The following is a 25,384-nucleotide window of genomic DNA, read 5'->3' as shown; positions in this document are numbered from 1 at the left end:
GCTCCAGGAAGCAAGAAGAATAATTCATAAGGAAGACACCTACATACCTGGCTTTTGAGTTGTCTGGGCCATAAATGGCAGATGCAGCGTTTTGTGTTTAGATTCAGCTCTCTGTTCAGTAAATGATATAGCAAAAGTACTCAGAAAAGCCTTTGGCTTCCTGTGGCTAGAAGAGTACAACTTGTTCTTTCCAGTCAAGGCTCATTGCAGGGTTAGCTGTACTGAAATCAGGATTTAACCCATGAAACTTCCAGCATGAGTCTTACACTTTATTCAGGGTGTCAGTCCTAAGAGTCAGAAATACATTTTAGCTTAAGCCCAGCAAAATATTTTGCTTCTCCTGAAACCATCTAATCAATTTCTTGGAAGTTCCCCAAATCTCCTATTAACGAATGCCTATGTCTCTGCGTTTGGCAGCTGTAAGAAAGACTGATTTGCACAGTCACAATGGAACAGCTGCCTCGTGGCACTGTATTTGCAGTGCATGAACTTTCCGGCAGGGTGAGCCTCATGCTTGAGTCAACTAGCTGTACAGGCAGGCGTACTCTGCATGCACAGCACAGCCACTGTGAGACGTAGGTCTGGCACTTCCCTGAAATGTTGAAATTTTTGCATGAATGCAGATTGACTGTCCAGCGTTAGTGTTACACAGCATATACAGTCCCATAATCATCCTCCTGACAGCAAACTGGGGGAGTTGTTTTTGGGAGTACAATTCATAAATACTGTTCTTGTCTTGCTTTCGCTCCCACGGCAAACAACAGATAGACCAGAGGAATTGTTTCTGTAGGAGCAACCCTGTCTGATTTCTATTCCTTTTTTTTAAGCTTCGTGGCCCTTTCTTTACCACCTGCACTCATTTCTTGAGTGGAGTAAGCCAAGAAACAGGATGTTTTTGCAGGCTGCATATGACCTATAAGTTGTAGCTCAGGCACATTGTAATAAAGCATCTGCATAAACAGATAGACATTCTGGATCTGGATAACTTTTCCAGATCCTTACCTAAGGATGGGGGGGGGGGGGGGGGGGGGGGGGGAAGAGTTCTTCACAAAACAACCAGACTAGGTAGAAAAGGATGTGAAGAAAAGCTGCAGTGCATCTGCTAGTGCATCTCTGACTAGTTTAGATGTGTGGGGTTTTTTTTTCCAAAGCCTACATAAGTTGCTACAGACATAAACTGTCACATAAGTTCAAATGATAATTTTTAAACCTTTACCACTCCTGTCACAAATTTCTCAGACCTGACTTTTCAGTCAGAAGATGTTTCATTTGATGGTCCCTGTTTCTTCTGCAGTTCTTCCTATGTGTTTTGTAGTTACCTCAGACTGTCTTCATGGAAGGCTATTTTTATTTTGGAAGCAGTGTTCACTTGCTTGCTGTAGGGAGAAATCTGTGTGATGGTGGGAGTATCAAATAGTTTTCTTCACTGTAATAATTTATAGTTCACAGAATCACAGAATGGTTGAGGTTGGCAGGGACCTCTGGAGGCCATCTGGTCCAACCCCCGTGCCCAAGCTGGGTCGTCTACAGCCAGTTGCCCAGGACCATGTCCAGATGAGTTTTGAATATCTCCAAAGATGGAGACTCCACAACCTCCCTGGGCAGCCTGTTCCAGTACTTGGTCACCCTCACAGTGAAAAAATGTTTCCTGATGTTCACAGGGAACCTCTCGTGTTTCAGTTTGTGCTTATTGCCTCTGGTCCTGTCACTGGGCACCACTGATAGAGCCTGGCTCCATCCTCTTTACACCCTCCCTTCAGGTATTTATATACATTAACGAGATCCTCCCTGAGTGTTTTATAGGCTGAACAGTCCCAGCTCTCTCAGCCTTTCCTCATAGGAGAGATGCTTCAGTGCCTTTATCATCTTAGTTGTTTTATTTTTTCTTAGTGCCTCTAGTGGTAATTAAAAACCAGACATATTAATACTTTCAAAGTTCTTTTGTTAACTTTTCTTTAATCAAAGGATATTCAGCTTTGCTGTGAGCAATAGGAAGACTGTGTTGCAGACAGCCTTACAGACTGCAAGGGATACCTTTACTATGCGAATGTCCAACACAGTCTAATTGAGTTGTCACCACTTAACAACTTCCCCAACTTAACACATATGTAGCAGACAATATTGTATGCATGCATTTAGGGTATTGACAATAACTTCAGCAAGAGCAGCGCTGAGCTCTCTGTGGTGTTCCCACTCCAGCAGTGAGAACGCTATTAAAAACCTTGTCTGTAGAAATTCCATGTGGCTGACATGCCAACAAAATTGAACCAGTCTTGTCATGAAGTCAGCTTTGTTTTCACCTTCCCAGAGACGTACCAAGTTTTTAATCTTTTGCTGCCTCTGTAAGCATTTTTGTCCTGTTTTAATTGCTCTCCTTATTAAGGTCCTTACTCTGAAGGAAAATCCATGCAGACAGGCCTTCTGAAGTGAGTGGTATTCAGAACAAATAGCAGAATCCACTCACAGTGTGTTCTCCACAAGCCTGCAAGGCATTTGAGACAGTTTTAAAGTATATTTTTGTAACTCTCATTCTTGCCAAGTACTCCACATAGGAGTAACTTGGTAAGATAAAAACACTAGCAAGTCATAACACAAAGAAACTGGATTAATATTGTGTAAGGGTATTCATATGACAGTCACGTGGTCTTTTATACTTTCTTGTACAGTTAGTTACTTTCTTTCAGAAACATGCACTGTGTAGCACTGAGTCTCCCATTCAGGGCTGCTGTCTTTGCTACCAAAATGCCTGGGACTGTTTTTAGCAGAAGGAATCTTAGATCATTCATATACACAGTAAGTTTTTCCTTTTTGCATGTGTCTTGTGATAGGCTATTAAATGTTACAGTACATTTGTTCTTCATTGCATAGTAACAGGAGGCAGAAATAAAGTTGCACCAGTTGTGTACTAAATATTTGCGAACCAAAAAACAAGTACTGGAAATAAATTGTTGCACTCATATATCTGGGGCAAAACACTATGGGGTTTTTTTACTGATATGTTGTAATACTGAAGTTGCTAAATACAAGCAATTCTACTAAAATTTTTTTAAATTATCATCTTTACTAGATGTTCTAGGGCATGGGTGCTCACGCCATGTATCTGTGAGCAAAAGCTGCCCCTTTTTTTGGCAGAAGCAGTGAAGAATTAAGCAGCTTCAATCTACACAGAATTTTTGCAAGACCTCCTATAAACCATGTTTATTTATATCACCAGGCAACTTAATCAGGTTGAACTTATAGCTTTTGATTAACAGAAGATTATTTTCACACAAGTTGTCCCGGTGGGACAAGGACCATGTGGGAAAATAAATCGATTCCACTGTTGCAGTTTAATCCTGTATATTGTGCCAGTGTTTTAACCTCCCATGGACTCTTCTGTCAGTTCTCCTAAACAGTTATGAGCAGGAAAAAGCAAAGTGTCTGCCATTTTTTAGGGTGGGTGAAGGAACTATATTCAAGCAACTCAGAGCACAGGCAGAAATGGGATGGCAAATGATGTATCCCTACTGATAATATCACTGAGCTTGCAAAATAACATGTAGAGTCACCTTAAATCCCAGCTTTTTCAGCTGCAAGTTTGTGATTTTTGAGTGTCTGTGATAGCGGACTCAAACCCTTTGTGCTTTTCCTTCTCCCTTATGCAGATACTAAGGTCTCTATGGCCCTCTGCACCTAATCAGGATATGAAGAGGGTCATGAAGGACCACCTCTTTTACAGTAGTACCTTAACATCTGCTTAAATCAACTATGAAACTGCTCAGGAAGCTGCAAAACTTCACAGTGTGAAAATTTTACTGAGATAGGCACCTCCATCGTCAGACTTTAAAGGGTTCACATATTGAAAAAGAAACACCCTGCACTAACTTGTTCAGGGTGCATTTGTGCACATGTGTTTGTGTGTGCTTCTCTGCCTGTTTCAGGAAGCAAGGGAGAGTGCTATTTGGATGAAAACCTAATTTGTTTCACATGAAGCCGGGATGAGGCAGGATTTGTATTCTGTGCTCGCGTCTGGCTCCTTGGCACTGCTCAGGAAAGAGAAAGGAGCCAGAAGCTGTCTGTGGAGCAGGACAGAGGGAGTTACAATTATTGAAGGAGATTGTTTGGCTAGTCCAGACATGAGAGATGCAGGCACTGTGCCTCATCACCTCTTCTGACTTATTTCTATTCTGAGGATGAAGAAAGCTTGAAAGGTCGGTGATTTTCCCATGGGGTAGATTCAATCAAATATGCTCTTCTGGGGGGTGAACTAGGGCTGCTTAAAAGTAGTTCCCTGCTGCACTACCTTTTCTTTCAACAAGCAGAGGTACCAGGAGGGAATGATAAATGAACCGAGCCTGACTTTCCATGGATTAGCATTTCTGCTTCCCAGGAATTGAGGGCAGTTAATAAATCTCAGAAGGTTGCTCAGCAACTCTCAGGATGGTTACCTTCTTTTATACTGAGCTGCAGAATGCATCAGTTTTGACTAAATGTTTCCTTGGAAGAAACATTCTTTGTCTGGAGAACAGACTGAGGTGAACTCTGGAAAGGACAGGATTGCCGAGAGCTGAAAAAACCCTCCATTTCACTGTTGGAAAACTTTTTAGTATTTCCCTTTCCTCACATCTGCAGGCTCCCAGGAACTCTTTCTTTAGGAGTCAAATGTCTCCAGTTTCCTCTGGGTGCTCATGCAATAAACAAACACTATTTTACAGTGAGTTGGAGTCATGATGAGCTAGTATGCATGCCACAGAAAACAACCTGAGAAAATCCATCTGCATTTGAAAGCAGAATGTAACTGCATATTTCAATCCAGATGTTAAATGTTTCAGATAAAAATACTTGTAAACAGAAAGAGGTTTACTCTGTATTGCCATTTCTCTTAGATGTTTCTCGAAGCACCTGTTTGTATGAAAGAGATTTCGTAAAATTAGTAGCAGAGTTACCTGTGTTGATACTTTCATCCCTGACTGTTCCTTTAGTTCTGACATTTCCACCTGAATTCTTCCCCACTACTTGTTGTAGGCTGCTGGTGTTATTTGATGTGATAGGGAATTATCATCAGGTATTCCAGCAGAAAAAAATAACAGCAAATATGTTTTCATTTTTATTTTTCATTTCTCCACTCAGTTTCTGTAAGCCTCTGCAATGAATTAGTATGGCTCTATCCAGGCAAGCTCTACTTTTCATGGTCAATTGGAAGTATGTTTTGTCCGCTGATAGAAACTGGCACCTTCCTGCCTGTGGTTCTTGCCTGAGAGTTCATGTGAGATGCTAGACCTGGACAGGGCAGTACTGTAATAGTTCCTAGCCCTGAAGAGCAAATAATTAACAGGATTTTTGTAGAAAAATGTTAGGTAAACAGCAGCTCACATACATTACAGTTTGGACCTCTGACAACTGGGAACAGCAAAGCCTCTACCTCCTGCGCCTGTAGTGTCCTCATCAGAGGTTTCCCTCCTCACTTCTTGCCTACTGTGGCAGAGGGAGTCACCCAGAGAACTGGCAGATCTTCATCCATCTCCAAATCAGAAAGAAAAACCTGCCTAAGTGCAGCGCTGTAGTTTGGGAGGCCCCTGCTGCTGAACAACTGGACCCTTCAGTCTCACCGTGAGTACAGTGATGCCAAGGTCAGTGGTGTGTGAGCAGTGCCCCAGTTTGTTTGCTCACGAGAGGGCACTAGCCTTGTCTTGGCATCATGTGGCAGAGCCCAAAAGAGCAAGTAGTGGAGGATGGGTGAGAAGGGCCTTTCTACCGGCCCAGCTAGGCTGTGGCTCAGCCCCCGTGGCCATGTGGTCACCTGAGCTTACCCCCTGCGAGGGTGAGATCACAGAGAGGGCCCTAACACCCTCGTGCCTTTTTCTACCCAGTAACTGCAACCAGTCCACAGGAAGAGAGGGGAAAAAAAGGAGTAAAAGAACCAAACGGATGATGTAGAAAGTGGAAACCCTACTTCCCAGGCAGTTTTGCCTGGAACACCAGGAAAGAAGATGGACTTTGCTCAGGACTCTGTGCTGGAGGAGCCCAGGTCCTGTGGTGAGGAGTGCTGCTATCAAGCTTTCTCAGGGATTTGGGAATTGCTGGAAACTCCTCTCTTTCTGTGTAGAGGTGGTTTCTGCCAGGATAAGATAGCCAGAAACAACTGTTAAGAGAAACTGAATTTGGGCTTGCCTTTACATATCTAGCCTGTCCTAACAAAGGCAGTATGTTTGTATTTTAGACATGGCATCTGCAATGCAAACACAAGATGCTGTTTTGTCTTTTTTTTTTTTTTTCTTGTAATGAGGTTGATTGTGGTGTATGTAAATGAAATGGGATGAAATAACCTTTTATTCAGAGACTGAGCAGTTTGACTTGAGATTAAACATTGGCCATAGAACCAGAAATACAGGCTTAAATCAGAGTTACGTTCCTTTTTTTTTTTTTTTTCTTTTTATACATGTTTTACAAATATGATGAGCTTTATGTTATTTACATAGTGTCAGGTGTCTCATCAAAGTGAAATATCTCTCTGGCTGTCAAACAAGACAACAAGAATGATTTGAAACAAGTGCTGGCAAGGGACTAATAGTAAATTTAAATGGTGTGGACTCTACAGTCAGGGACAGTTTAGAGGTTATATATTATATATATGAATGTCACTTAATATACAGGCTTACTTTTCTGATCTGTATAGGGAAAAAAATAATTTCAGGTTTGGCAAGGTATCTTAGGGTTTGCTATTAGTTTGCCTTCTACAGGGTAAACAGCAGCTTACTTTGGAAGAAGAATAAAAATCAGTCTTCCCATTTACTTAAATCATAATTCAGAGACCACTTTATTTATTCAAAACCAGTGTGAAAGATATTTTTTTAAAAACACATAAAATACTAAGGAATTTACAAAACAAAACTCGAATTAAGAACTTGAGTCTTATTTCTAAATGTGAATAGCAAATGTAGATGGCAAAAGCTATGATCTTTCGCAACGACTGATATAGTTCACGGGTATAGGACTTTTTCTTCTCAAATTTGCCTTTAAAAATAGTTACTTTTGTAATATTACTCATTCTCGAGTTATACTTTAAATACTGCAGTTAAGATGGGTAAAATGTAGGTCCTTTTTCTCTGTATGGAACTTGCTCAAACTTTACAAGTGAAAACCAGCTCTGAGCAAGAGCAAAGCATGGACAACATCAGAAAATTTAAGTTGGAAACACAGAAGTGAAAATACTGGTTTTGTTGTGGCACTGCCCGAGTTCTGCCAGCCTTCTTCACTGCTAGTAAATGAACTTTACTGGAAATCTGGACTCTAATTAATTCATGCAGATTGCAATTGTTCTTTGCACTTAAACCCTGACCCAAAAGGTGTGTCTTTTCCTGTGCTAATATGATCAGCCTGGTAGTTTCCAGGCACTTGAAAACAAATTCCTGTAGTATAAATTGACAGATAACAGAAATTACCATAATGAAATCAACACTGCTAAAAGCAGACAAAGTACCAAGTCCACACAATTTGCAATCATATTAGAAGCCGTGGAATGAAAAAAATTAGTATGCGTTTTGGGGCCCTGTTACAAAAGAGATACTCTTTTGAGTTTTGCTGGTTTAGAGCAAACAAACCTTTTTTAAATATTTAGAGAAGATTGAGTCTGCTTCCTGAAAAACTGAAGCCAAAGTCTGAGCTGATTTGATTTGAAATGAGGTCATCAACTCTTAAACAATTTTATTCATGGCAGGTAGGAATTTGATTCCTTGTATTTCAGAGTTATTTTTCTTATAGTATAAGAAAGAATGTTACTTATGATCATGCTTCTTCATCTGTTGAAAGATATATGTATGCCATTCATGCTATAGAAATGCTTGTGTATCTGATGGCTGCCACTTTTCTTAGGACTGTAGCCAGTTACCTTTCTGATTTCATGGCTCAAAACTGAGAGCAAATGTAGGTAAAGAGGAATTTTTGTTGCATCTTCAATGCTAAAAAGGTATGGCCTTTTTTTTTTTTTTTTTAATTTATTTTCTGTAATAAGTATGACAGTTTGGAGAAGTCAAGGACATAGTTATGTACCATGAATCTGACCAAGCTTCCACTGAACTTTCAGCTGCAACTGATTGACTTCATGGGGGAAACGTGGGGTTTGTGTTGCTTCATAGGACTGAAAAATGACTGCTGAGCAAGCACTGGGTTTTGCCTGAAGAAAAATTGCATACCTTTACTAACTAGATCTCTTTTGGTTTAAAGAGGACACTGACAGAGGAAAACAGTTGTTTCACACAAGGGCTGGGTGTTTTACAGGTTCCCCCCCAAACAATGTTGTTAACAAGTTGTTGATAACTGTGAATTACCAGCACTGGTAACACTGTTGTTTGTGATGTTATTAGGAGCTTTGCAATACTTTGCCTTCTAGCCCCGCCCCCTCCCCATTTTTTTTTCTTGAAACTCCAGTTCCTGCAGTTGCATTATATGTGTAAAAACCAAAGTCAGTCTAACTCTGTTATGATGGGGGAAAAAAATAAAAAATTTTAGCTGACTGCATCCTGAAGACAACTTAAAAAGAACTCAAAATACTGTCAAATGTGAAATTGCTTGGGTTTTAGCCTCATATCATTGTCTCAGGATGGATTGTATTTCAGTGGTTTAAAATGATGTCTGAGGAGGAGAGTAGGAAAACAACACTCAAAGGCAGGATTTCTAGAGTGATGTATTAATACTAATATGTCCCTCTTTACATTGACATGGTGTGCACATATCTGAACCAGTTCCTTCTATAATTATTCTTCTCTTATTGCCACATCAATGCAATATGACCCCCTTACCTCTAGGCCCCCATTTTTTTCCTTGAATCCAAGTGTCTCATCTTTCAAGCCATTGTTAAGACTATTTTAAAATGCTTCCTTTGGGCAAGGAGCCAGAAGGATTAGGTGAACACCAGAACATCCTATAAAGCCAGGGATGAATGCACCCAGCAAACATAATTTACCTGAAAACACATAGTTCTTGTGTGTTTATCATATTCTCTTACAGTAGCAGGTAATGTAAAGGGGAAAACTCATGTTTTACCAGCTCTCGAGGCTTTAAATCAAATGGATTTAATTTTCTTGGGATGTTCTGCATTTTCTGACACGAAAATGCAAACATCTCTGCCTGACACGAGCAGAGAGCTGTGAAGGCAGTAGGCATATTTTCCATTTGCCATCTAAATCTCATGCTACCAAACCTGAGTGAATCTTCCTGGTGAAACTCCTAAACTGTGCAAAATCAAGCCTGAACCAGGGAATGATACTGTTATCAGATGAAACAGGCAACATTGCCTTTCTTATTTCAGCCTTAACTAAACTGCTCACCCTCAATTTGCAGCTAACACATTTAACATCAACTCTAAAGGGGCAATTAATTGAGCTAGAATGGGGAAAATAATTTGTAAGCCAGTAGCAGTCTGTTGGAGTTCAGCAGCAGGCAATCTCAGCAGTTAACTTGCAAGCAGCTGCCTGGCTCCCCTGGCAGACGTTGCCACCCTTGAGGTGCCTACATTTGGATCCCTTCCTGAACTGCCTCCTGAACATAAGAGAGTTGTGGAGTTGTTGGGATGGAGCAGGACCTCTGAGCTTTCAGTCTGGTGTATCAAGGTAAATGGAAATTGTTTGGTTTTATCAGATGCTCAGCAGTTTCTGCTTCATGAATGGTACCTCTTCTCCAAGAGCTTCTCAGAACTCAGTCAGCTGCACAGGTTTCATTTGCCATTGTCATCTGCTTGAGTCTGCAGCTAAACTAGGTATTTTAAATCAGCTAGACTGGTTGAAATACATCTTTATGCCCCTTTTGTCTGAAGAATTATAGCAAACTTCTCCAGCCAAATAATTATTTTTAATGTGGATAAATATCTTGTAAACTGAAAGTGTTCAAAGCACAACCTCATGTGTTTCTTCTCTACCTCCAAATAAGTATTCAGGACTCCGCCGAAGACAAAGGACAATATAAGAATTTGTCTCCACTGCTTTTAGAAACAAACAGACTTTTACCTTAGAGTTGCTCAGAAGTTGGGGAAAAAAATGATGATTGAGGGGAATCAGAGAGGAGATGCTTACTATCTGTCAGCCTAAATTGAGCTTTGCCAGTGAACCTGAAATGAAGAAATAAAAAAAACAACTTGTTTTTACAGTATGTTTCATCACATGATAATTTCATTAATATTAGTTACTTGTAGAAAGGTGCTAGGTAGGGTTTGGGATATTTTTAATAGTAAAGATACTGTCAGAAATGAGTGGATCAAGTATATACTTCAGAGCTGGCCAGAATCTTGAATTCTCTTCCCTAAGACAATCTAGAATTCAAAATTTACATTATTTGGAATTAGGACACAGAGCTGAATTTCTGAATATCTTTGATTTGGGATCAGATAACTGTTTTGTTTTAGAAAGACAAAAACCAGTTTTTAACTTTATATATATATATTTAGTATGTAGATATAGCTTTTGTATTTTGTACTGGAATGTTTTCAAGTAAGTCAAATTGTATGATTTTCAATTGCTTGTTCCAAAATCAGTTAAAATCAGTTATTCCTGAAAAGATTTCACCTTTAACATAGTTTTCTTTTTCAGAAAAAGTTTTCCAGCTGAAGTCAGGTGTATTTTAATTGATTTCATTGATAAATACAGAACAAACACAGATGCCTTCCTCTTTGAAATACTCTTTAGAAGGGCCATTTCTCAAAAATCTTTCAAAATAACCCTTTATTTTAAGTTTAATATTATCACAAATCTTGTATATTAAGACAATGATACAAAATAGTGCTACAACAGTATTTTGAGTTTCACTTCATTGGCAGAAGACCTTGTTTTTTCCAAAGATGGTTCTTAACTCTGGAGTCAAGAACTGGATGGTGTGAGCAGAGCAGAGGATTTCTCTTTGTGGGGAAGTTATGACAGGAAGACAAGCCAGGATGCTAATTTCCCGCATGGTGGCTTTCTGGACCTCTGTCTTTGTGGAGGGGGTGTGAGGGATGTACTGCTGATTTTAGAAGTAAAAAGAATCTGAATTTGTCCTGTCAGACAGGTGGAGTGGCTGTCATCTATTCCCTCAGGTTTTTGTGATGTCACAGAGATATGCTGAGATTTTGACCCATGTTAACCTCTGCATAAGAGTAAATTTAGTGACTGTTTTCAACAAGTCCAAGAGATTCTTATTAAAGGTAAAACAATTACTTTAAGGCTTCTCTGGGCAGTGAGGTCACTGCATAACCAGGGAGGGTGTGAATTGATGACACATCAACTATGTTATACAAATTCCCTGCATGGCCATTCTTTAGGTGTCCCTGTTCAGGGGTTTCTTCAGAAGTGGACTGCACTACTGTGGGCTTAGGGAAATAAATATCCCACTCACCAAGTCAGCACAGTGCTGTGAATGTGCTGCAGGCAATCCCAGAGAAATCTCTTCAGGCTTGGCTCAAAGCACTTCTAGTGGTGGTACCTGTCATATGTATGGCTGTCTAAATTTGATGTTCCTGTAGTTGCCCAGAGGATTTAAGGGGAACTGAGTTTCCCAAAGGGAATATAATTTTTTTCCCCCTTTACTTTCTGGCACTAATTGCTGGTTTAATTTTGTTTGCTTGTTTGTTATTTAGTAAAGAGGCACATTTTAAAAAGTATAAATGTTGTACTCTTTTATTTTCCCCTTTTGAAACAAAGAAAGAATGTTCTCGTGCCCTAAATGAGTGAAAGACCTTCAGTCTAGGAATCTTCTCTAACAATATAATCAAAGGCACATTTTCCATGTTAGAAGGGACCACATTTTATCCAAGAAATCCCTCATAATTTCATAGACGAAGGAAATGCGATAGCATTGCCCTTTGTAGGAGCTGTGATTATGCGCATGGCCACAAGGAGCTAAAGCCTGGCTGGCTGAGTTAATTATGCACTGGCTTGCTGCACACAGGTCATGTTTGAGTAGCTTGTGAAAGGCAGCCTTGGCTGAGCTCGCTGCGACGCCGAGTGCAAAGATTAGGAGTGCTGAATGCCGTTGGGTAAGCACAAGGGATGCCAATTGGTGGGAAGCAGTTAAACTGGCGGGGAAAGCAGGTAGCTGAGTGCAGCGAGCAGTGTACACAAGGATCACAGGTTACCTCGGGGATTTCGTGATGAATGCCTAATGAGCACATTGATTAGACAGGCAGAACTCTTCAAGCCGTTGTGAATGTAGCTGAAAGAGTAAGACACGGAATAACTGCTCTCACAAGGCTTTCCTTTGGCATTGCAATATTTAAAGCCCAGAAAGATAATGGAGAGAAAACTGGACAATAAAATGAAAAGGGAACTGTCCTGCTTAGCTACTTTAAACAACAAAAACATAACCCTGGTGTCTATTCGTAAGCAACAGCAACAGGCAGCTCATGATGTGCCTGAACTACTGATTATCGGTGAAAAGTCCAACACAGGATCTCCGGTAAAAGCAAGCAGTAACTTGCAGAAAGAAGAGAAACTTTTGCAGAGTTACTCCATGGGAATGCCAGAAGTCAATACAGTTGAAAGACAGGTCAGTGAGCTGGTGTGCGTGTTGGGAGGGAAGAGGTGTTTCTGAACTGGAGAATTCAGAACAAAGCATATTGGACGTGGGTTGTATATTAAAGAAGGTTAAACCTTCTTTATCTAAATTGTCTCAATCCCCAATAATGAATGCCTGCCCCATAACAAGCAGTACACAAATGCAAAGTCCTCTGGAGATCCTCTGAAAGTAATCTTTGAAAGCAGGTGTTAATGATGAGTTATGCTGTAGTAACTAATGAGCATTTTTCAGCTCCACCTCTAATAATATAGAGTGATGATTCTTACTTAAGGAAACATATTAGTATATTTCCTTTTGAATTGCAATTGCTTGAGTAGTTTGACAGCAGCTCGTACCAGGTTATCCTCTGGAATAATAGAAATTTCAGAAACATTAAAAGGTCCTAACTGTAGGTAAGTAGTTTATTTATAACTACTAAGTGGATGCTAGTGAAAGTTCTTGATAATACATCTGTGGCACCATTATTATTATTATGTTTTAATTCTGTATTTTATATAGCTATGGTATTTTTTGGAGATTGACTGTTGTGGAGAAGAGGCTTACAAAGGTCAATGCTGATAAAAACATGATGAGGTTTATTTTAAAAAGAGTTTTTGCTATTTAAAAAGTATGTTAATTACAGTAATGTAGTTTGGATCAGTGAATATTGTGAATATTTAAGGAAAAGAAACTCTTAGAACAAATTTTGTGTCCTTTGAAACTGCATATGCTTAGAATGGCTTAAATAATTAGTGTCAGACAGGAATGAAGTAAGAGCCAGGACAGACCAAATATACCTGAAGGCTTTTCTGCCTCAGATTACTTTTTATATTGTAAATGATTGCTAGAAAAAAATAATTAATCAATGACTTTGTTCTACCAAAGTATATCTTTTCTGTATTCAGTTCACTGGGATGTACGCATTGCTTGTACTGGAGCCATTAAGAACATCACAAAGTGTTTTGCTTTGTTTTAATTCTAAATTAGAAACAATCCATTTACAACAAGGCTTTCCCCTTTCCCACTAAACCAAGCATGGTTCACATAGCTCTCTTTAATTTAAAAGTACCTGTTAAGGTCTCTAAGGTTTGTTAACTACAGTGTACATATCATTTCAGTAAGACTAACTGCAACTGCCTAAATCTTTCCCCATTGTCTGTGCTGTTAGAGAAACCTGTTCCCAGATGGGGAATAGGAGTCCCTTGGCAGAAGCATTAGGGCAACTAACTTAGTGTTTTGAAAACAAAAGCACCATAAAGGCTGCTTTAAAGTAATATTTTCTTTGAATCTTTATATCCAGGTGGAGAGGGTGGCTTTTCCCTTGTTTAAGACTCAGGAACTGTTTGAAAAATAACAGGTTGTGTTACAAGCAGTTACTGAAAATAGTAGTTACTGAGATTTGTTAATCTTCACTAAGCTTGGGGGAAGAGGGAAGGAAGAACAACTAGTTAAGATCTAATAGATTTAAACAATATGTGCTAACAAGATGGATGGACAGGTTGTACTGAAATTTGTTAAGGAGGATGAGGGTTGAATTTCTGCTCACTCAAAAGTGCTGCTGTTACAGGCATGAAATTGAAGACTTGGGACCTTTGATGTTCCTGAGGCTGCTCTGTCCTCCTTTTGTTGTTCGCTGACTGCCTGTAACAAACTGGGAAAGCATCTGAAGCATTTAATTAATAGTATGTGGCTTTTTGGTTGTGTGTTACTGCCTGCCTGAATCCAAAGCCATGAATCAGCGGGTTGTGAAAGAATGAAGCAGGAAAGGTAGAACCTCGACACAGATAAGATAATTCTTGGCAGTTGTGTGCTTGAAGGCAAGAGTATGATAGCTGGTTTCAGCCTGTGGATGTATGGGGAGGAGAGCAGCCCAAAACCTTCGAAGACACTGGGTGAGAGTTTCAGTGAGGTCCGGCATTTGTGGATGAGCATGTGGATGACGGGGAGAGGCAGAGGGGAAGGTGCTGCTTGCGATGGGCCCCGTCTCCTCGCTGGCTGACTGCCTGGCATCAGTGAGGAGTCCAGTGCTTGAATTTCAGGATGTGAAAATTGACATCCCTGCAGGCCAGGAGAAGGAGGGCTGTAGAGCAGTGCCAGTCCTGGGGGGGAGAACTTTGCTGGAGCACCAGAGGGGAGCAGCAGCTGTGTGGGATCTCGGTGTGGGTGATGCTCAAGGAGCTGTGGGGTGCACCTGGCATGGCCTCAGCCTTGTGCTGCAGAGACTGAGAGATTTACACTGGCTTTTCAGAGGTGGCTGCACCTCTTGAGAAGGGGGGGTGGCAGGGAGAGGAATGGCTTTCTTGGTAACGAGCCACCCCATGAGGTGACCAGGGACCACAGGGCTGGAGGGAGCACGGGGACCCGGCTAGGAGTGTTTAGCAGTGGAGGTGCAAAGCTGAGGAGGGCACAAACCTTGTTGAATTTACAGCCATGGGGTTGCATCCATTGTCAGGATGCCAGTCACCATGTGCATGTATGGGAGGGTCTTACCCAGTGCTGTGGTTTCTTGTTCTTCGGGTGGTTTTTTCCCGGTTCAGTTGATTTTCTTACATTTATTCTGTATCCCCTCACTGCTGTGTTAAACCCTTGGACTTTGCACTTCTGAATGGGAGTACCCCCCAAAAATAGCCGATTTTAGGAGACAGTGGGGCAGCCTGATGCCAGGTGTCTGAGGGCAGCCTGTCATGGAGCAGTTTTACCCTGCCAGTCACGCAGGCCATGGACAACAACCACCTTTCCCCCTGGACCAGCCGCTGAGCTCTGGATGCCATAATGCAAAGAACTGTGTGTCAAGCCAGGGCTTGAGACTCAGTGCTCCCAATCCAGCAGCATCTCCAGGCCCTGCTCCGCCTCTGTGCTTTCCCAGAGAGTTAGTCCAGCCTCAGGGCATATTCCTGTTGGATGATCTCCTTCCTGCTGGCTGGAGGTGGTCAAGACAGGGAGCAGGAGCCTCTGCCTCTTCCTGCTGCCCCCAAACCCTGCTTTGCCCCAGGGCAGGCATGAGTGCTCCAACTCCTGTCTGGGGCAGCAAGGGTTGCTCTTCATGCCGGTGGTTTTGCTGTGAAATCCTTATATTGGGAGCTGGGCTTCAGATGCTACACTCATGCACATCAACAGTTTCAGTTGCTACTGCCTTGGGTCCAGTTTAGAGCTGTCAGATGGGAATGTTTTCCATTCAGCTCTGGCACTTCTGTTAAAGCTGTCTCCAGGTACTGCTGTTTCTGTGTCAAGGAGACCCTTTTAAATTTTCTTTTTTTTTTTTTTTCTATATTACTTAAATGAGTTTCATAACACTGCTTTCTGTAGGGATTCTTTGCTTTCAGACTAGAGCCTCTGCTGTGTGTTTTGAGTTGAAACTTTTATGTGAACAGGGGAGGGAAAGAATTGTCATAATTTCATGTTTTCATTACAAAAATATGTGTGAGACTGGCAGAGCAAACAGACTTGCTGTATACTTCCCTTTAAAAGTAAGCAAGCCTCCTTTGGTGTGAGAGACAAAACAGTCGGTAACTGCAGCCAGTTCTTTAACACTCCCGTCTGGATGTGGAGTCAGATGCATTTTCATTATTTCATTAGGATTTCTCTTTAGGCAGAAGCAAGCAGGAGGGACAACACTTGGGAATCCCAGGCACCTTTTTCAGCATTTTTGGAGGTGATTGTTTCTCTGATCCTCTTGCAGATGGTCTCTGAATTACTGTACAGCCTCATGGATGCCATCTTACGTGTGGGTGTTAGCTGGTATCAGGAAACCCTCTTTTGAGACCTAGCATGTGCCTGAGGAAAACTACAGACACATTTATGCATGCCTTATCTTTGTGTCCTTATGTGAACCTGCTGTTTTCCTCTGATCTAGTGTAGAAACATTCCTTCTCACAAATACACACATAGATGTATTTGTGCCCCCTGTTTTTTTGAAGCTGTTAAACAATACTAAAGGCTTTGTAAATACTTTATTTGAACCTGTGTACATTTCTGGTTTTTAAGGGGAGAGTCTTCAATGGTTTGGCATTTGTGGGTTTTTTTGTTTGTTTTTTTTAAAGGGAAAGAAATTTTTTGTTGTTTTTTATATCTACATCCCCTCTCTAATTTTTTCCTTCTCATTTAAAAATCTGTGTGTGGAAGCATTTTTCTCCTACAGAGAACAAACATCTGGTTTTGTCAAGTAACAAACAAAATATTTTTGCCAATTCTTCTGAACGTTGGGATAGCTTTTTATCCAAAATATAAAGCAGCAGCCAAGTTTTGATGTTTCTGTGGCTTACAGTGCATTGAAATAGTAGAATCAGACCTTGCTTTTATGTTTTTCAAAAGACTGAAGGATGAGAAATACCCTTTAATCTTTTTACGCATTTAATTTTAATTGCTTTTATATCACTGAATACCTAGGAAAACTGAGATGTTGGTGAGTGTGGGAGTGGAGGACATAAGGTCTGTGATGGTTCCTGGGTTTCATCTGCAAGTGGCTGCCAGAAATGCGGTGAAGGGGAGCAGGAGAGTGGAGAATGTTCGTCTCGCCCATCTCTCATGCTCTGTTTCGCCAAAGGATGCAGAAGACAAATGCCTTTGTCATATGAGCCAAAGTAAATATACAGGGTGAGCTTCTGTAACTTGCACACGGATTTTTGCTTTACCAGGTGTTTGTGATAAGAAGAGTTGGCCACTGCGAGCAAAGTGTCTTTGGGGGGCTGGGGACAGGAGATAAGGAAGACGAGATGAGGGACAATATTAAAATAATATTTCTTGAAGTAGACATTAGAGTAAATGCAAGTTTGAGTTTAAGTAGCATTTGAAATGCCGTGGGTAAGAGGCTGTTTTCTTTTTCAGATGGGCTTCTTTTCCATATACAAGGCCTTATTATTATTTTAAACTGTGGGAAGGCACAAATAGGAGGAAATAAGCATGTGGTCATCTTTGTGTGTGCTTGAACAGGCAATCATCTTTGCAGGGAGCTCTGATTAACTGTTTGTTTTGTTTTGAAAGGAGGGTCTGGCTGCTCATTTCCATGTATGTTGGGGATTTCAGTAACTTCTGGGAAGGGAAGTGCAAGGAGAGGAGTATGTGCACTGGGTGCTGCCAGGCCTTTGAGAGAAGGAGGTAAAAGGGCATGTTAGGGCTAAAATATTCTCATGACTTTTCTTCCCCAGCATCCCTGGAGCATAGCCTTCAGACCAAGCGAGAAGGGAGGGGGCACAGGGGGGAGGTTGCAGGCATGATATTGGGGGGCTGCACCATAGTGCTGAAGAGTTGAAGTTGCTCATTCCTCCTCCTGTTCTAATAAATACAGCATGGAGAAGGCTGAAAGCAAATTTCTCATGTTAAATTTTTGCCATTTTGGTAGTGACCCCAGACCTCATTATTCCCAATCTGTCTAAGCGTGAAACAAAATCAAGTTAATGAATTTTGAATACTGCATCAAATGAACTGGATGCAGTCTACTGTTAATAAGCAGCCTAAATGCTTCTCATCTGTGCTGCGGTACCAAGGAGGGAATTTTCTTGTTGGTGGTAGGAACGAGATTTGTGGTACTGAGCCTGATCCAGTGGCCCCTTCCCCAGCCCCTCCCTGCAGTAACACCCAGCATCAGGTGCTTTATTGAATGCGAGGTAGCCCATGGCTTCCCAGGCGAGACAATAGATTTGTCCTAGTAGCTTGCATCTAGATCTTTAGTAGTTAAAGCTGCCTTGTCATGGACATGAATTTTGATGTTCTTTCAATGAAATCTGACAATCTGGGACTTGTCCCTCCCCTTCTCAGTCTTCCTTATCACTTAGCACCAGCAATTTCCTTTGGTAACAGAGTGTGTGCTCTGATCACCTATTCTGTGAGAAGCATTTCCTTTTTCACTATTTTTTAAAAAATATTTAATTTTCAATTGAATTGAGTGCATTAAACTGTAGAGTCCTAGTACTGTGGAGCCTGTGATCTGACTGGGAGATAGTCTACTTCCAGATGATCTACTTCAATACTGGCCATTACATCCTGAAAATCAGTGTTGGATAAAACTAGTGAGTTCTTGTAGCTCAATATATGGTCTTTCTCAGGTGCCTCACCTTAGATGAAACTAAACCATAGTGGAAGTATCTGCATAAAGTTCTGTGTCCTTTAAAATCTTTGTCCGATATAGATTTTAACTTAAAAGATCTGTATATATGCAGACTGCCCAGGCCTTTGTGTGCCTGCGTATAGCTCTTCAGGTATCATGCAACTGGTCCTTCCTCTGCCAGCTTGTTTCAGGCTCCTGGGAAATTCTTGATTCTGTTTTCTGTGGGCTTTTTGGTTTGGTTTGGTTTGGTTTGAACTCCTGTTGAACAGTAGCAGGTTGGCCAGACTGAGCCAGCTTCTGACATTTGTGGAGAGGCATTCAATACACTCTCTGCTGTGACCCTTTGTGTCAGTGCCAGTGTACTCTGAAGAGCAGGGCTTGGACTGCTTGGTGAAAGTGCCCCGTGGCTGCAAAGAGTTCAAGTTTTAAGTGATTGGATTGGGGTGGGAATATTGAGACAATTTTGCTTTTATATCCCTAGTGAATATTTTTTAAATTGCTGCTCAAGAGAAGTCTCAGAGGCCTGATTCATCATCGTGGGCATAGCTCACTGGTAATATATTCAAAGTGTAAGTTAATGTTGTGACATGTTTCAGTGGTATAGACTGACTTGAGAGCACTTCTAGTATGTGCTTGAGAGCACATGCAGAATATTGCTGCTTTCACAGCGCTAAAGATACATGCATTTTATTTTTATTTTTCCTCTTGCTCCTTAGACTTTGTCCAACACTGATTCTCCTCCTGGCTGTGAGCTGGAGCCTACAATGAAACACAATTTTGCTTTTGACAACATGGGCTATGAGGAGAGCTTTGAAAGTGTGCCCTCTCCATCTTCCCAAGAACACACCGTGGCAGTCAATATTGTGGGAATGACTTGCCAATCGTGTGTGCAGTCGATAGAAGGCCGAATTTCCAAGGTGAAGGGCATTGTGAGTATTAAAGTCTCCCTTGAGCAGAACAACGCTGTAATAAAGTATCTGCAGACAGAAATAAATCCTGAACAGATTTGCCAGGAGATTCAGGATATGGGCTTTGATGCCAACATAGCAGAAGAGAGATTGACAACAGCAACTGTAAATTTGTCACGCTTGAGAGAAGCAGTAGTTAAGCTTCGGGTAGAAGGCATGACGTGCCAGTCCTGTGTCACCAACATTGAAGGAAAGATTAGGAAACTGCATGGTGTGGCAAAAATCAAGGTGTCACTTGGTAACCAGGAAGCCGTTATTGCTTACTATCCTTACATCATTCAGCCTGACGACCTCAAGAGCCATATCAGTAACCTGGGATATGACTGCACCATTAAAAGTAAATCAACCCCTTTGAAGCTGGGTGTCCTCGATCTCGAGCGCTTGCAGAATGCAAACCCCAAGGAGACACCAGCAAGTCTTGAGAGTGATCGGGTGGATCCACTGGTCACAGAGATGCGTAGCACAGCTACAATTGCTGTACAGATAGAAGGCATGCACTGCAAGTCCTGTGTCAGAAACATTGAAGAAAATATATCAGATCTTCCTGGCATACAAAGCATTAAAGTGTCTTTGGAGCATAAATGTGCTGTGGTACAGTATAGCCCAAATCTAATTACCCTGTCAGCTTTGCAGCAAGCTATTGAATCCCTTCCACCTGGAAACTTTAAAGTATGCCTCCTTAATGTTTCAGAAGCAAATAAAGGAGCATCTCCCTTACCTGCTTTGCTATATGGTCTCTTCAGAGAGCCACTGCAAGACATGACATGCACGGCTGTTATCAGGATCGATGGCATGACCTGCAATTCTTGTGTACAGTCTATAGAAGGGGCTATATCACAGAGACAAGGAGTGCAACGTATAGCAGTTTCTCTAGCTGGCAGAACTGGGACCATACATTATGATCCAGTTATTACTAATGGAGAAGAGTTAAGAGCTGCCATAGAAGAGATGGGGTTTGATGCTTCTGTGCTGACAGGTAACAGGTTTTTTTCTTCTGTGGGTAGCGTGCCAAATGGGGCTGTGCGACACCTGTGTTGAGACTCTTCTGGAGACAAACTCTTAAAACATTAGCATTGTCTTTTCTAAGGGACTGACCTGATCTGACCTCACTTAGCAAGCGAGAGAGATTTCAGCTGTGAAGCACCTTATTTCAGCCCTTAAAAACTGCACTAGTGGGTGGAAGAGTTGAGTTACATTATGAAACCAAAAGGTTTGGAAGTTGGTACGAGGTCTTTCAAATAGCTGATCACCTTACCCACTGAAGTAGGTTTCCTCCTAGGTCTAGGCTGCTGTAAGTAGATCTATCAAAACAAGTGTTTCCATTTATGTTCCAAATACTAAAACCCACAAACTTAATGAAATGTCTTTCATTTAAAACCACTTTTTACCTAACTAAAATCTCTTTCGATGTCCTAATCCTTTGACCTTTATTTCTTGAGTATTTTTACTAGCCCTACTTTACTAAAGCAAAGCCCTTACTTTTAAGCAAGGTAAGTGGCAAGGTACAGGTACTCTTTGGTGGAAGCAGGTGCTTTTACAAGTCAGCTGCAGCACAGTTTGTACATTTTGTACATGTGCTCAATGTTTAAGAAGTTGCTGTGGTGCACAATCTCCTCCCTAGAAAATTCCAAATGTGGCAATATTTATTTGCTTCAACTCAACAGATTTGCTTTGAGATACTGATTAGTTTACCTGGAATGAATTAGTTTGATCACAATAGACCACATCCTATTGACTTTTCTCATGAGTCCAACCCCTCTGAATCTGTGGTACTACTACAGATGAGGAGGAGGCTGTATCTGGTGTTTAATTATGATTGGTTTATAATTTGTTGATGGGAGACCTCCCAATCCGTCTGTGGAGAAGGAGGATACCCCCTGTGTTTAGCGTGTTCAGAAACTCTTGCTCCTTTACACAAACTTCTGCTCAAGGGAGGCAGTTTGTGAACACAGCTGGAGCTGTTGGGTGTCTGTTCAGTCTCTGGTAAAGAACAAAAATTATTGCAACGGGCCTTGGAGGTCTTCTGGGTGCTGCAAATCATTCCGCTACTCATTTTTCAGTACTTGCAGTGTAAATATTGTTCCATAAAGAGAAACCTGTTGAGAAACTTGTCCTTTTCCTTGTTTGAGATGAAGTGCTATGAGTCCTGCATAAATGACAACAAGGACAGAATGGATATGACTGGATGGCATTCTCTGTGCTAGATAAGGACCCTCTAGATACCAATATATCTTTATCTAGTGGAGGTAGCTGTCAGGTCTAGGCATTGAAATTGGATGGAATCATTTGCCATCTGAAAGTGGAAAACTAGTTCTGTAGAGTTAAATGGTCATGCAAGTGGTACTGGTGAGTGTATATTGTTACATGCATAGCAACAATCTATATTATTTTCATGAAGAGACCAAGATTACCATGTGACCTTTCAAACAACTAAGAAACTTTGCATGGTTGATAAATGTGACCTGTCTATAGCTTTGCATCACCTGATTGCACTGTAAATAGTGTATGTTCGGTGTATTGTGCATTTATTCAAGATACCGCCGCTGGAGAACGTAGGCACCAGCCTGATGCCAGCAATGCTGCTGTGCAGCCTCAACCTCCAGAGCCTCCTCGCCAAGACTGTGCCTCAGGTGCTCTTCCAGACAGTCCTCACCTTGATGGGACAAACGAGCACAGCAGAGTGACAGCTGAAAAGTGTTTTTTACAAATCACAGGCATGACCTGTGCATCATGTGTATCTACCATTGAAAGAAGTTTGCAGAAAGAAGACGGTAATAAATTTAAGTTCCTATAATGAGTCTATAAGGGACTATGGGACGGAAAAAGTATTCTATGTGATTAATGGAAGAGGCTGTGGTACAACATCTGGAGGTTAAATAGACTTAATGCTCTTTCTTAGTGCTAATGTAACTATATCACTGTTTAACTATCCTACTGCACTGGTAGACAAGACCAATGGACATACTTGTAACAGTAAGTTGCTGTAATGTGATAAAAATTTCAAATAAGGCTCAGGACAAGAACAGAGAAATGGTTCTCATTTAGTTGTCAGGGCCTTATTGCTTCACAGAGCAATCCATCTCCTCCAGAGCTGTTAAGAGCTCTGACACATTTGTGATCTGAAACTTACCCTTCAGGGCACATTTGCACAAGCAGGAACAAACAAATTCGTGGCTCCAGTTCCTCAGTGATTATATTAGCTTAGGCACAGCAAAGCTTATTAGGTTAGAAGTCTGCAGACTGGAGCTGCCTTTCCTCTGGCTATAGAGAAGATGAACAGATGAGCCTCAGCAATGTCTGATTTAATTTGTGTAGGCATGCCTTTGGAGGGTTTTGCTTACTGATTCCTGTGCCCCCAGTCACTCAGTGATGGTCTCACTGCCTTGATTTAAAAATCCAAGACACCATTAGCACTTCAGAAAAAAATTTTTTTGCCAGTGACTTTTATGTTTGCCTTTCAATTCTAAGTGTAGATTTCTGTAGTTTTATTTATATTAAAAAAAAAAAAAAAGGAAAAAACCCAAAACCAAAGGAAAAAAACAAGAAAAGAAAAAGGCCTAGCATTGTGCTGTGGGGTTTGTTTAGGGCTTTCCAAACTTAGAGAGTCCAGGGTAGAGCTTGCAGTGGCAAGTGTAAAGATTGCTTCTGAACATCCTTTTTGTCTCATTAGATCATAGCAAAACTCACCTCCTCTGTGTAACTCTTGTGGTTCCTTTGTTTGCTAAAGGGAACTGCAGTGTGGCTGGATCTCAGTGAAAACTGCTGTTGTGACTAGGGAACAACACTAGAAGGAGGCAGAGAGAAATCATTAGGCTTATAACATTTCTAAATTGTTACAGCCCTCATTGACAATCACTTGTAATATTTTATTGTTCTTCCCCTCAAAGGAGCTACATTATCTAATATTTTTTATTATTGCCACTGCAGGAATTGTTTCAGTGTTAGTAGCACTGATGGCAGGTAAAGCAGAGATAAAATACAAGCCAGAATTCATACAGCCTCTTGAAATAGCACAGCTGATCCAGAATTTGGGTTTTGAAGCTACCGTCCTAGAAGATCATGCAGAAACTGAAGGGAATGTGGAGCTTCTTGTAAGTCATATGTATTTGAAATTATATGTTGGTTTTGGAAAAGTCAGGTCTGGAAGAACAATTTTCTTGCAAATGCTTTTGTTTAAGGAGTTGTGGCTTCAGCAGGTCAGTTCTGGCTGATGACACTTTTTTTTCCTAATTGCTGAAAAGAAAAAATCAATTTGTCTGAGCAGAACCAAAGATGCTGAGATAAAAAGTGATAGTTCTATGTACAGAATAGAGTTTTCTTAGCAAGGAGAAATGAAATAGAACTTTTCTGTGAAGGCACATCAGTCAGCAGTACAGACTCCGAGCAACTGAGAATGTATCTCCAAATACATGTTGATAACGCCTGGGGCTTCGTATAGAGGTCTGAGAACTTTGGATAAAATCAGTAAATTGTTTATATGAAGAACAGATTCTTCAAAAGTCTGTTTTTATTCTCTGACATATACCTACTACAAGACAAACAACAACAGTCTGCAGTTTTGCTAGTAGATCAGAAAGTGGGAACATGCCCTATTGAAGCCCCAGAAAAATTAAGCGAGATGAAGTTACACATGCAGAGTTTCACTTTGGCAATGTTAATATAGCTGCTGCTAGAAGTATATTAGCCATGCTATTGCAATGAATGCAGTGTATGAGTGTAGCTACACAGATATATAGCTGTGACTATGACTGCTGATTGCAGAATTTTTTAATAAAAGTGGATAGTTATGTTCTCAGCTTTGTTTCATTTAAGACAGCTCTATAAAATCTTCATGCTGAGGCCTTGGGTCAGTACCAACAGAGCTTGAATAGTCAGCACCTTTGTGACATGGGGAAACCTTGTCTCAAATTCATCCACAAATACTGAGTGGATGTGGGGGACTGCTAACTGTACCTAAATTTGTCTTTTCTTTAGATTACAGGGATGACTTGTGCTTCTTGTGTTCACAATATTGAATCCAAACTCATGAGAACAAATGGCATATTCTATGCCTCAGTTGCACTTGCTACTTGCAAAGCTCACATCCAGTTTGATCCTGAAATTACTGGACCTCGAGATATTATAAAAATAATTGAGGTAGGCTTTAGAAATATTTTATGTATGAACAATTATAAGGTGAATTTAAAAAGGAAATAAAGCAGCTGATATTTGAGAGGTTTCACTGACTTTTGCAGATGACATAGTTATTGCCATATGTTTTTATGCTCTGTGGTGAAGCTCTGTGCTCTGCTCCACAGTAGTGCATAGTCTCCCACGTTGTTACTCTAAAAACACACCCTAAAAACTACAAAAAGAAACCTTTTTATCTATATCTGGTAAAAGTGTCATATATTAATTCTTTGCAGTTCTGTGTGTAGAATCATGTGTCTCTGATTTCCAGTCATTTCAGTGAAGTGTTGATATTCAGAGAAAAATATTACTTTCTCTTGCCAGTGAAAGAGGCTGTAAAAGAAGTTTTGCAACAGTCCATACCACAAGTATTACGCATCTCTGTATACACTGACATTTTTTCCCACATCAATTCAGTGATGAACTTTTTAAACTGAAAGAGCTTGTGATACAGCCACTAAAAGAAAAAAATCCTGGCTTAGTAGTAACCACACAGATCATAAAATCTGCCATTATCATGGCTGTTTGCCTTTCATGTTCTAGAGTATTTACTCAGGGGAAAAAAGCTCCTAAACTGCAGAATTAGTGTGGCAGCAGTGATTAACATGTTAACTAGTAGACTCTTCAGGCTGGCAGAGTCGTCCTGTAAAGTGCATCTTGCCACAGGAGCATCTCATGATGCAGATACGAAGTTTAAATGTATTGT

At 40.8% G+C, this 25,384-nt stretch overlaps 1 protein-coding gene across 2 annotated transcripts in view; it reads left to right on the top strand.

The window, feature by feature from the left end:
* The first annotated feature begins 2,703 nt into the window (after window positions 1-2,703).
* The window catches only part of ATP7B (ATPase copper transporting beta), a 40,277-nt gene continuing 17,596 nt past the window's right edge, over window positions 2,704-25,384 (top strand). Inside the window, exons 1-5 of one of the 2 annotated variants that reach the window (XM_074859740.1) lie at window positions 2,704-2,793; window positions 19,258-20,485; window positions 22,044-22,280; window positions 23,437-23,600; window positions 24,484-24,645. In XM_074859740.1, coding sequence (XP_074715841.1) covers window positions 2,743-2,793; window positions 19,258-20,485; window positions 22,044-22,280; window positions 23,437-23,600; window positions 24,484-24,645 — 1,842 coding nt within the window. In that variant the 5' untranslated portion in view covers window positions 2,704-2,742. Of the gene's footprint in view, window positions 2,794-12,454; window positions 12,490-19,257; window positions 20,486-22,043; window positions 22,281-23,436; window positions 23,601-24,483; window positions 24,646-25,384 lie in introns of those variants that run through there. The other variant, XM_074859739.1, reaches the window with a different exon arrangement.

The sequence above is a fragment of the Strix uralensis genome, chromosome 2 (genome assembly GCF_047716275.1).
Source record: "Strix uralensis isolate ZFMK-TIS-50842 chromosome 2, bStrUra1, whole genome shotgun sequence".
NCBI lineage: Eukaryota > Metazoa > Chordata > Aves > Strigiformes > Strigidae > Strix > Strix uralensis.
This window is presented reverse-complemented; position numbering and strand designations above follow the sequence as displayed.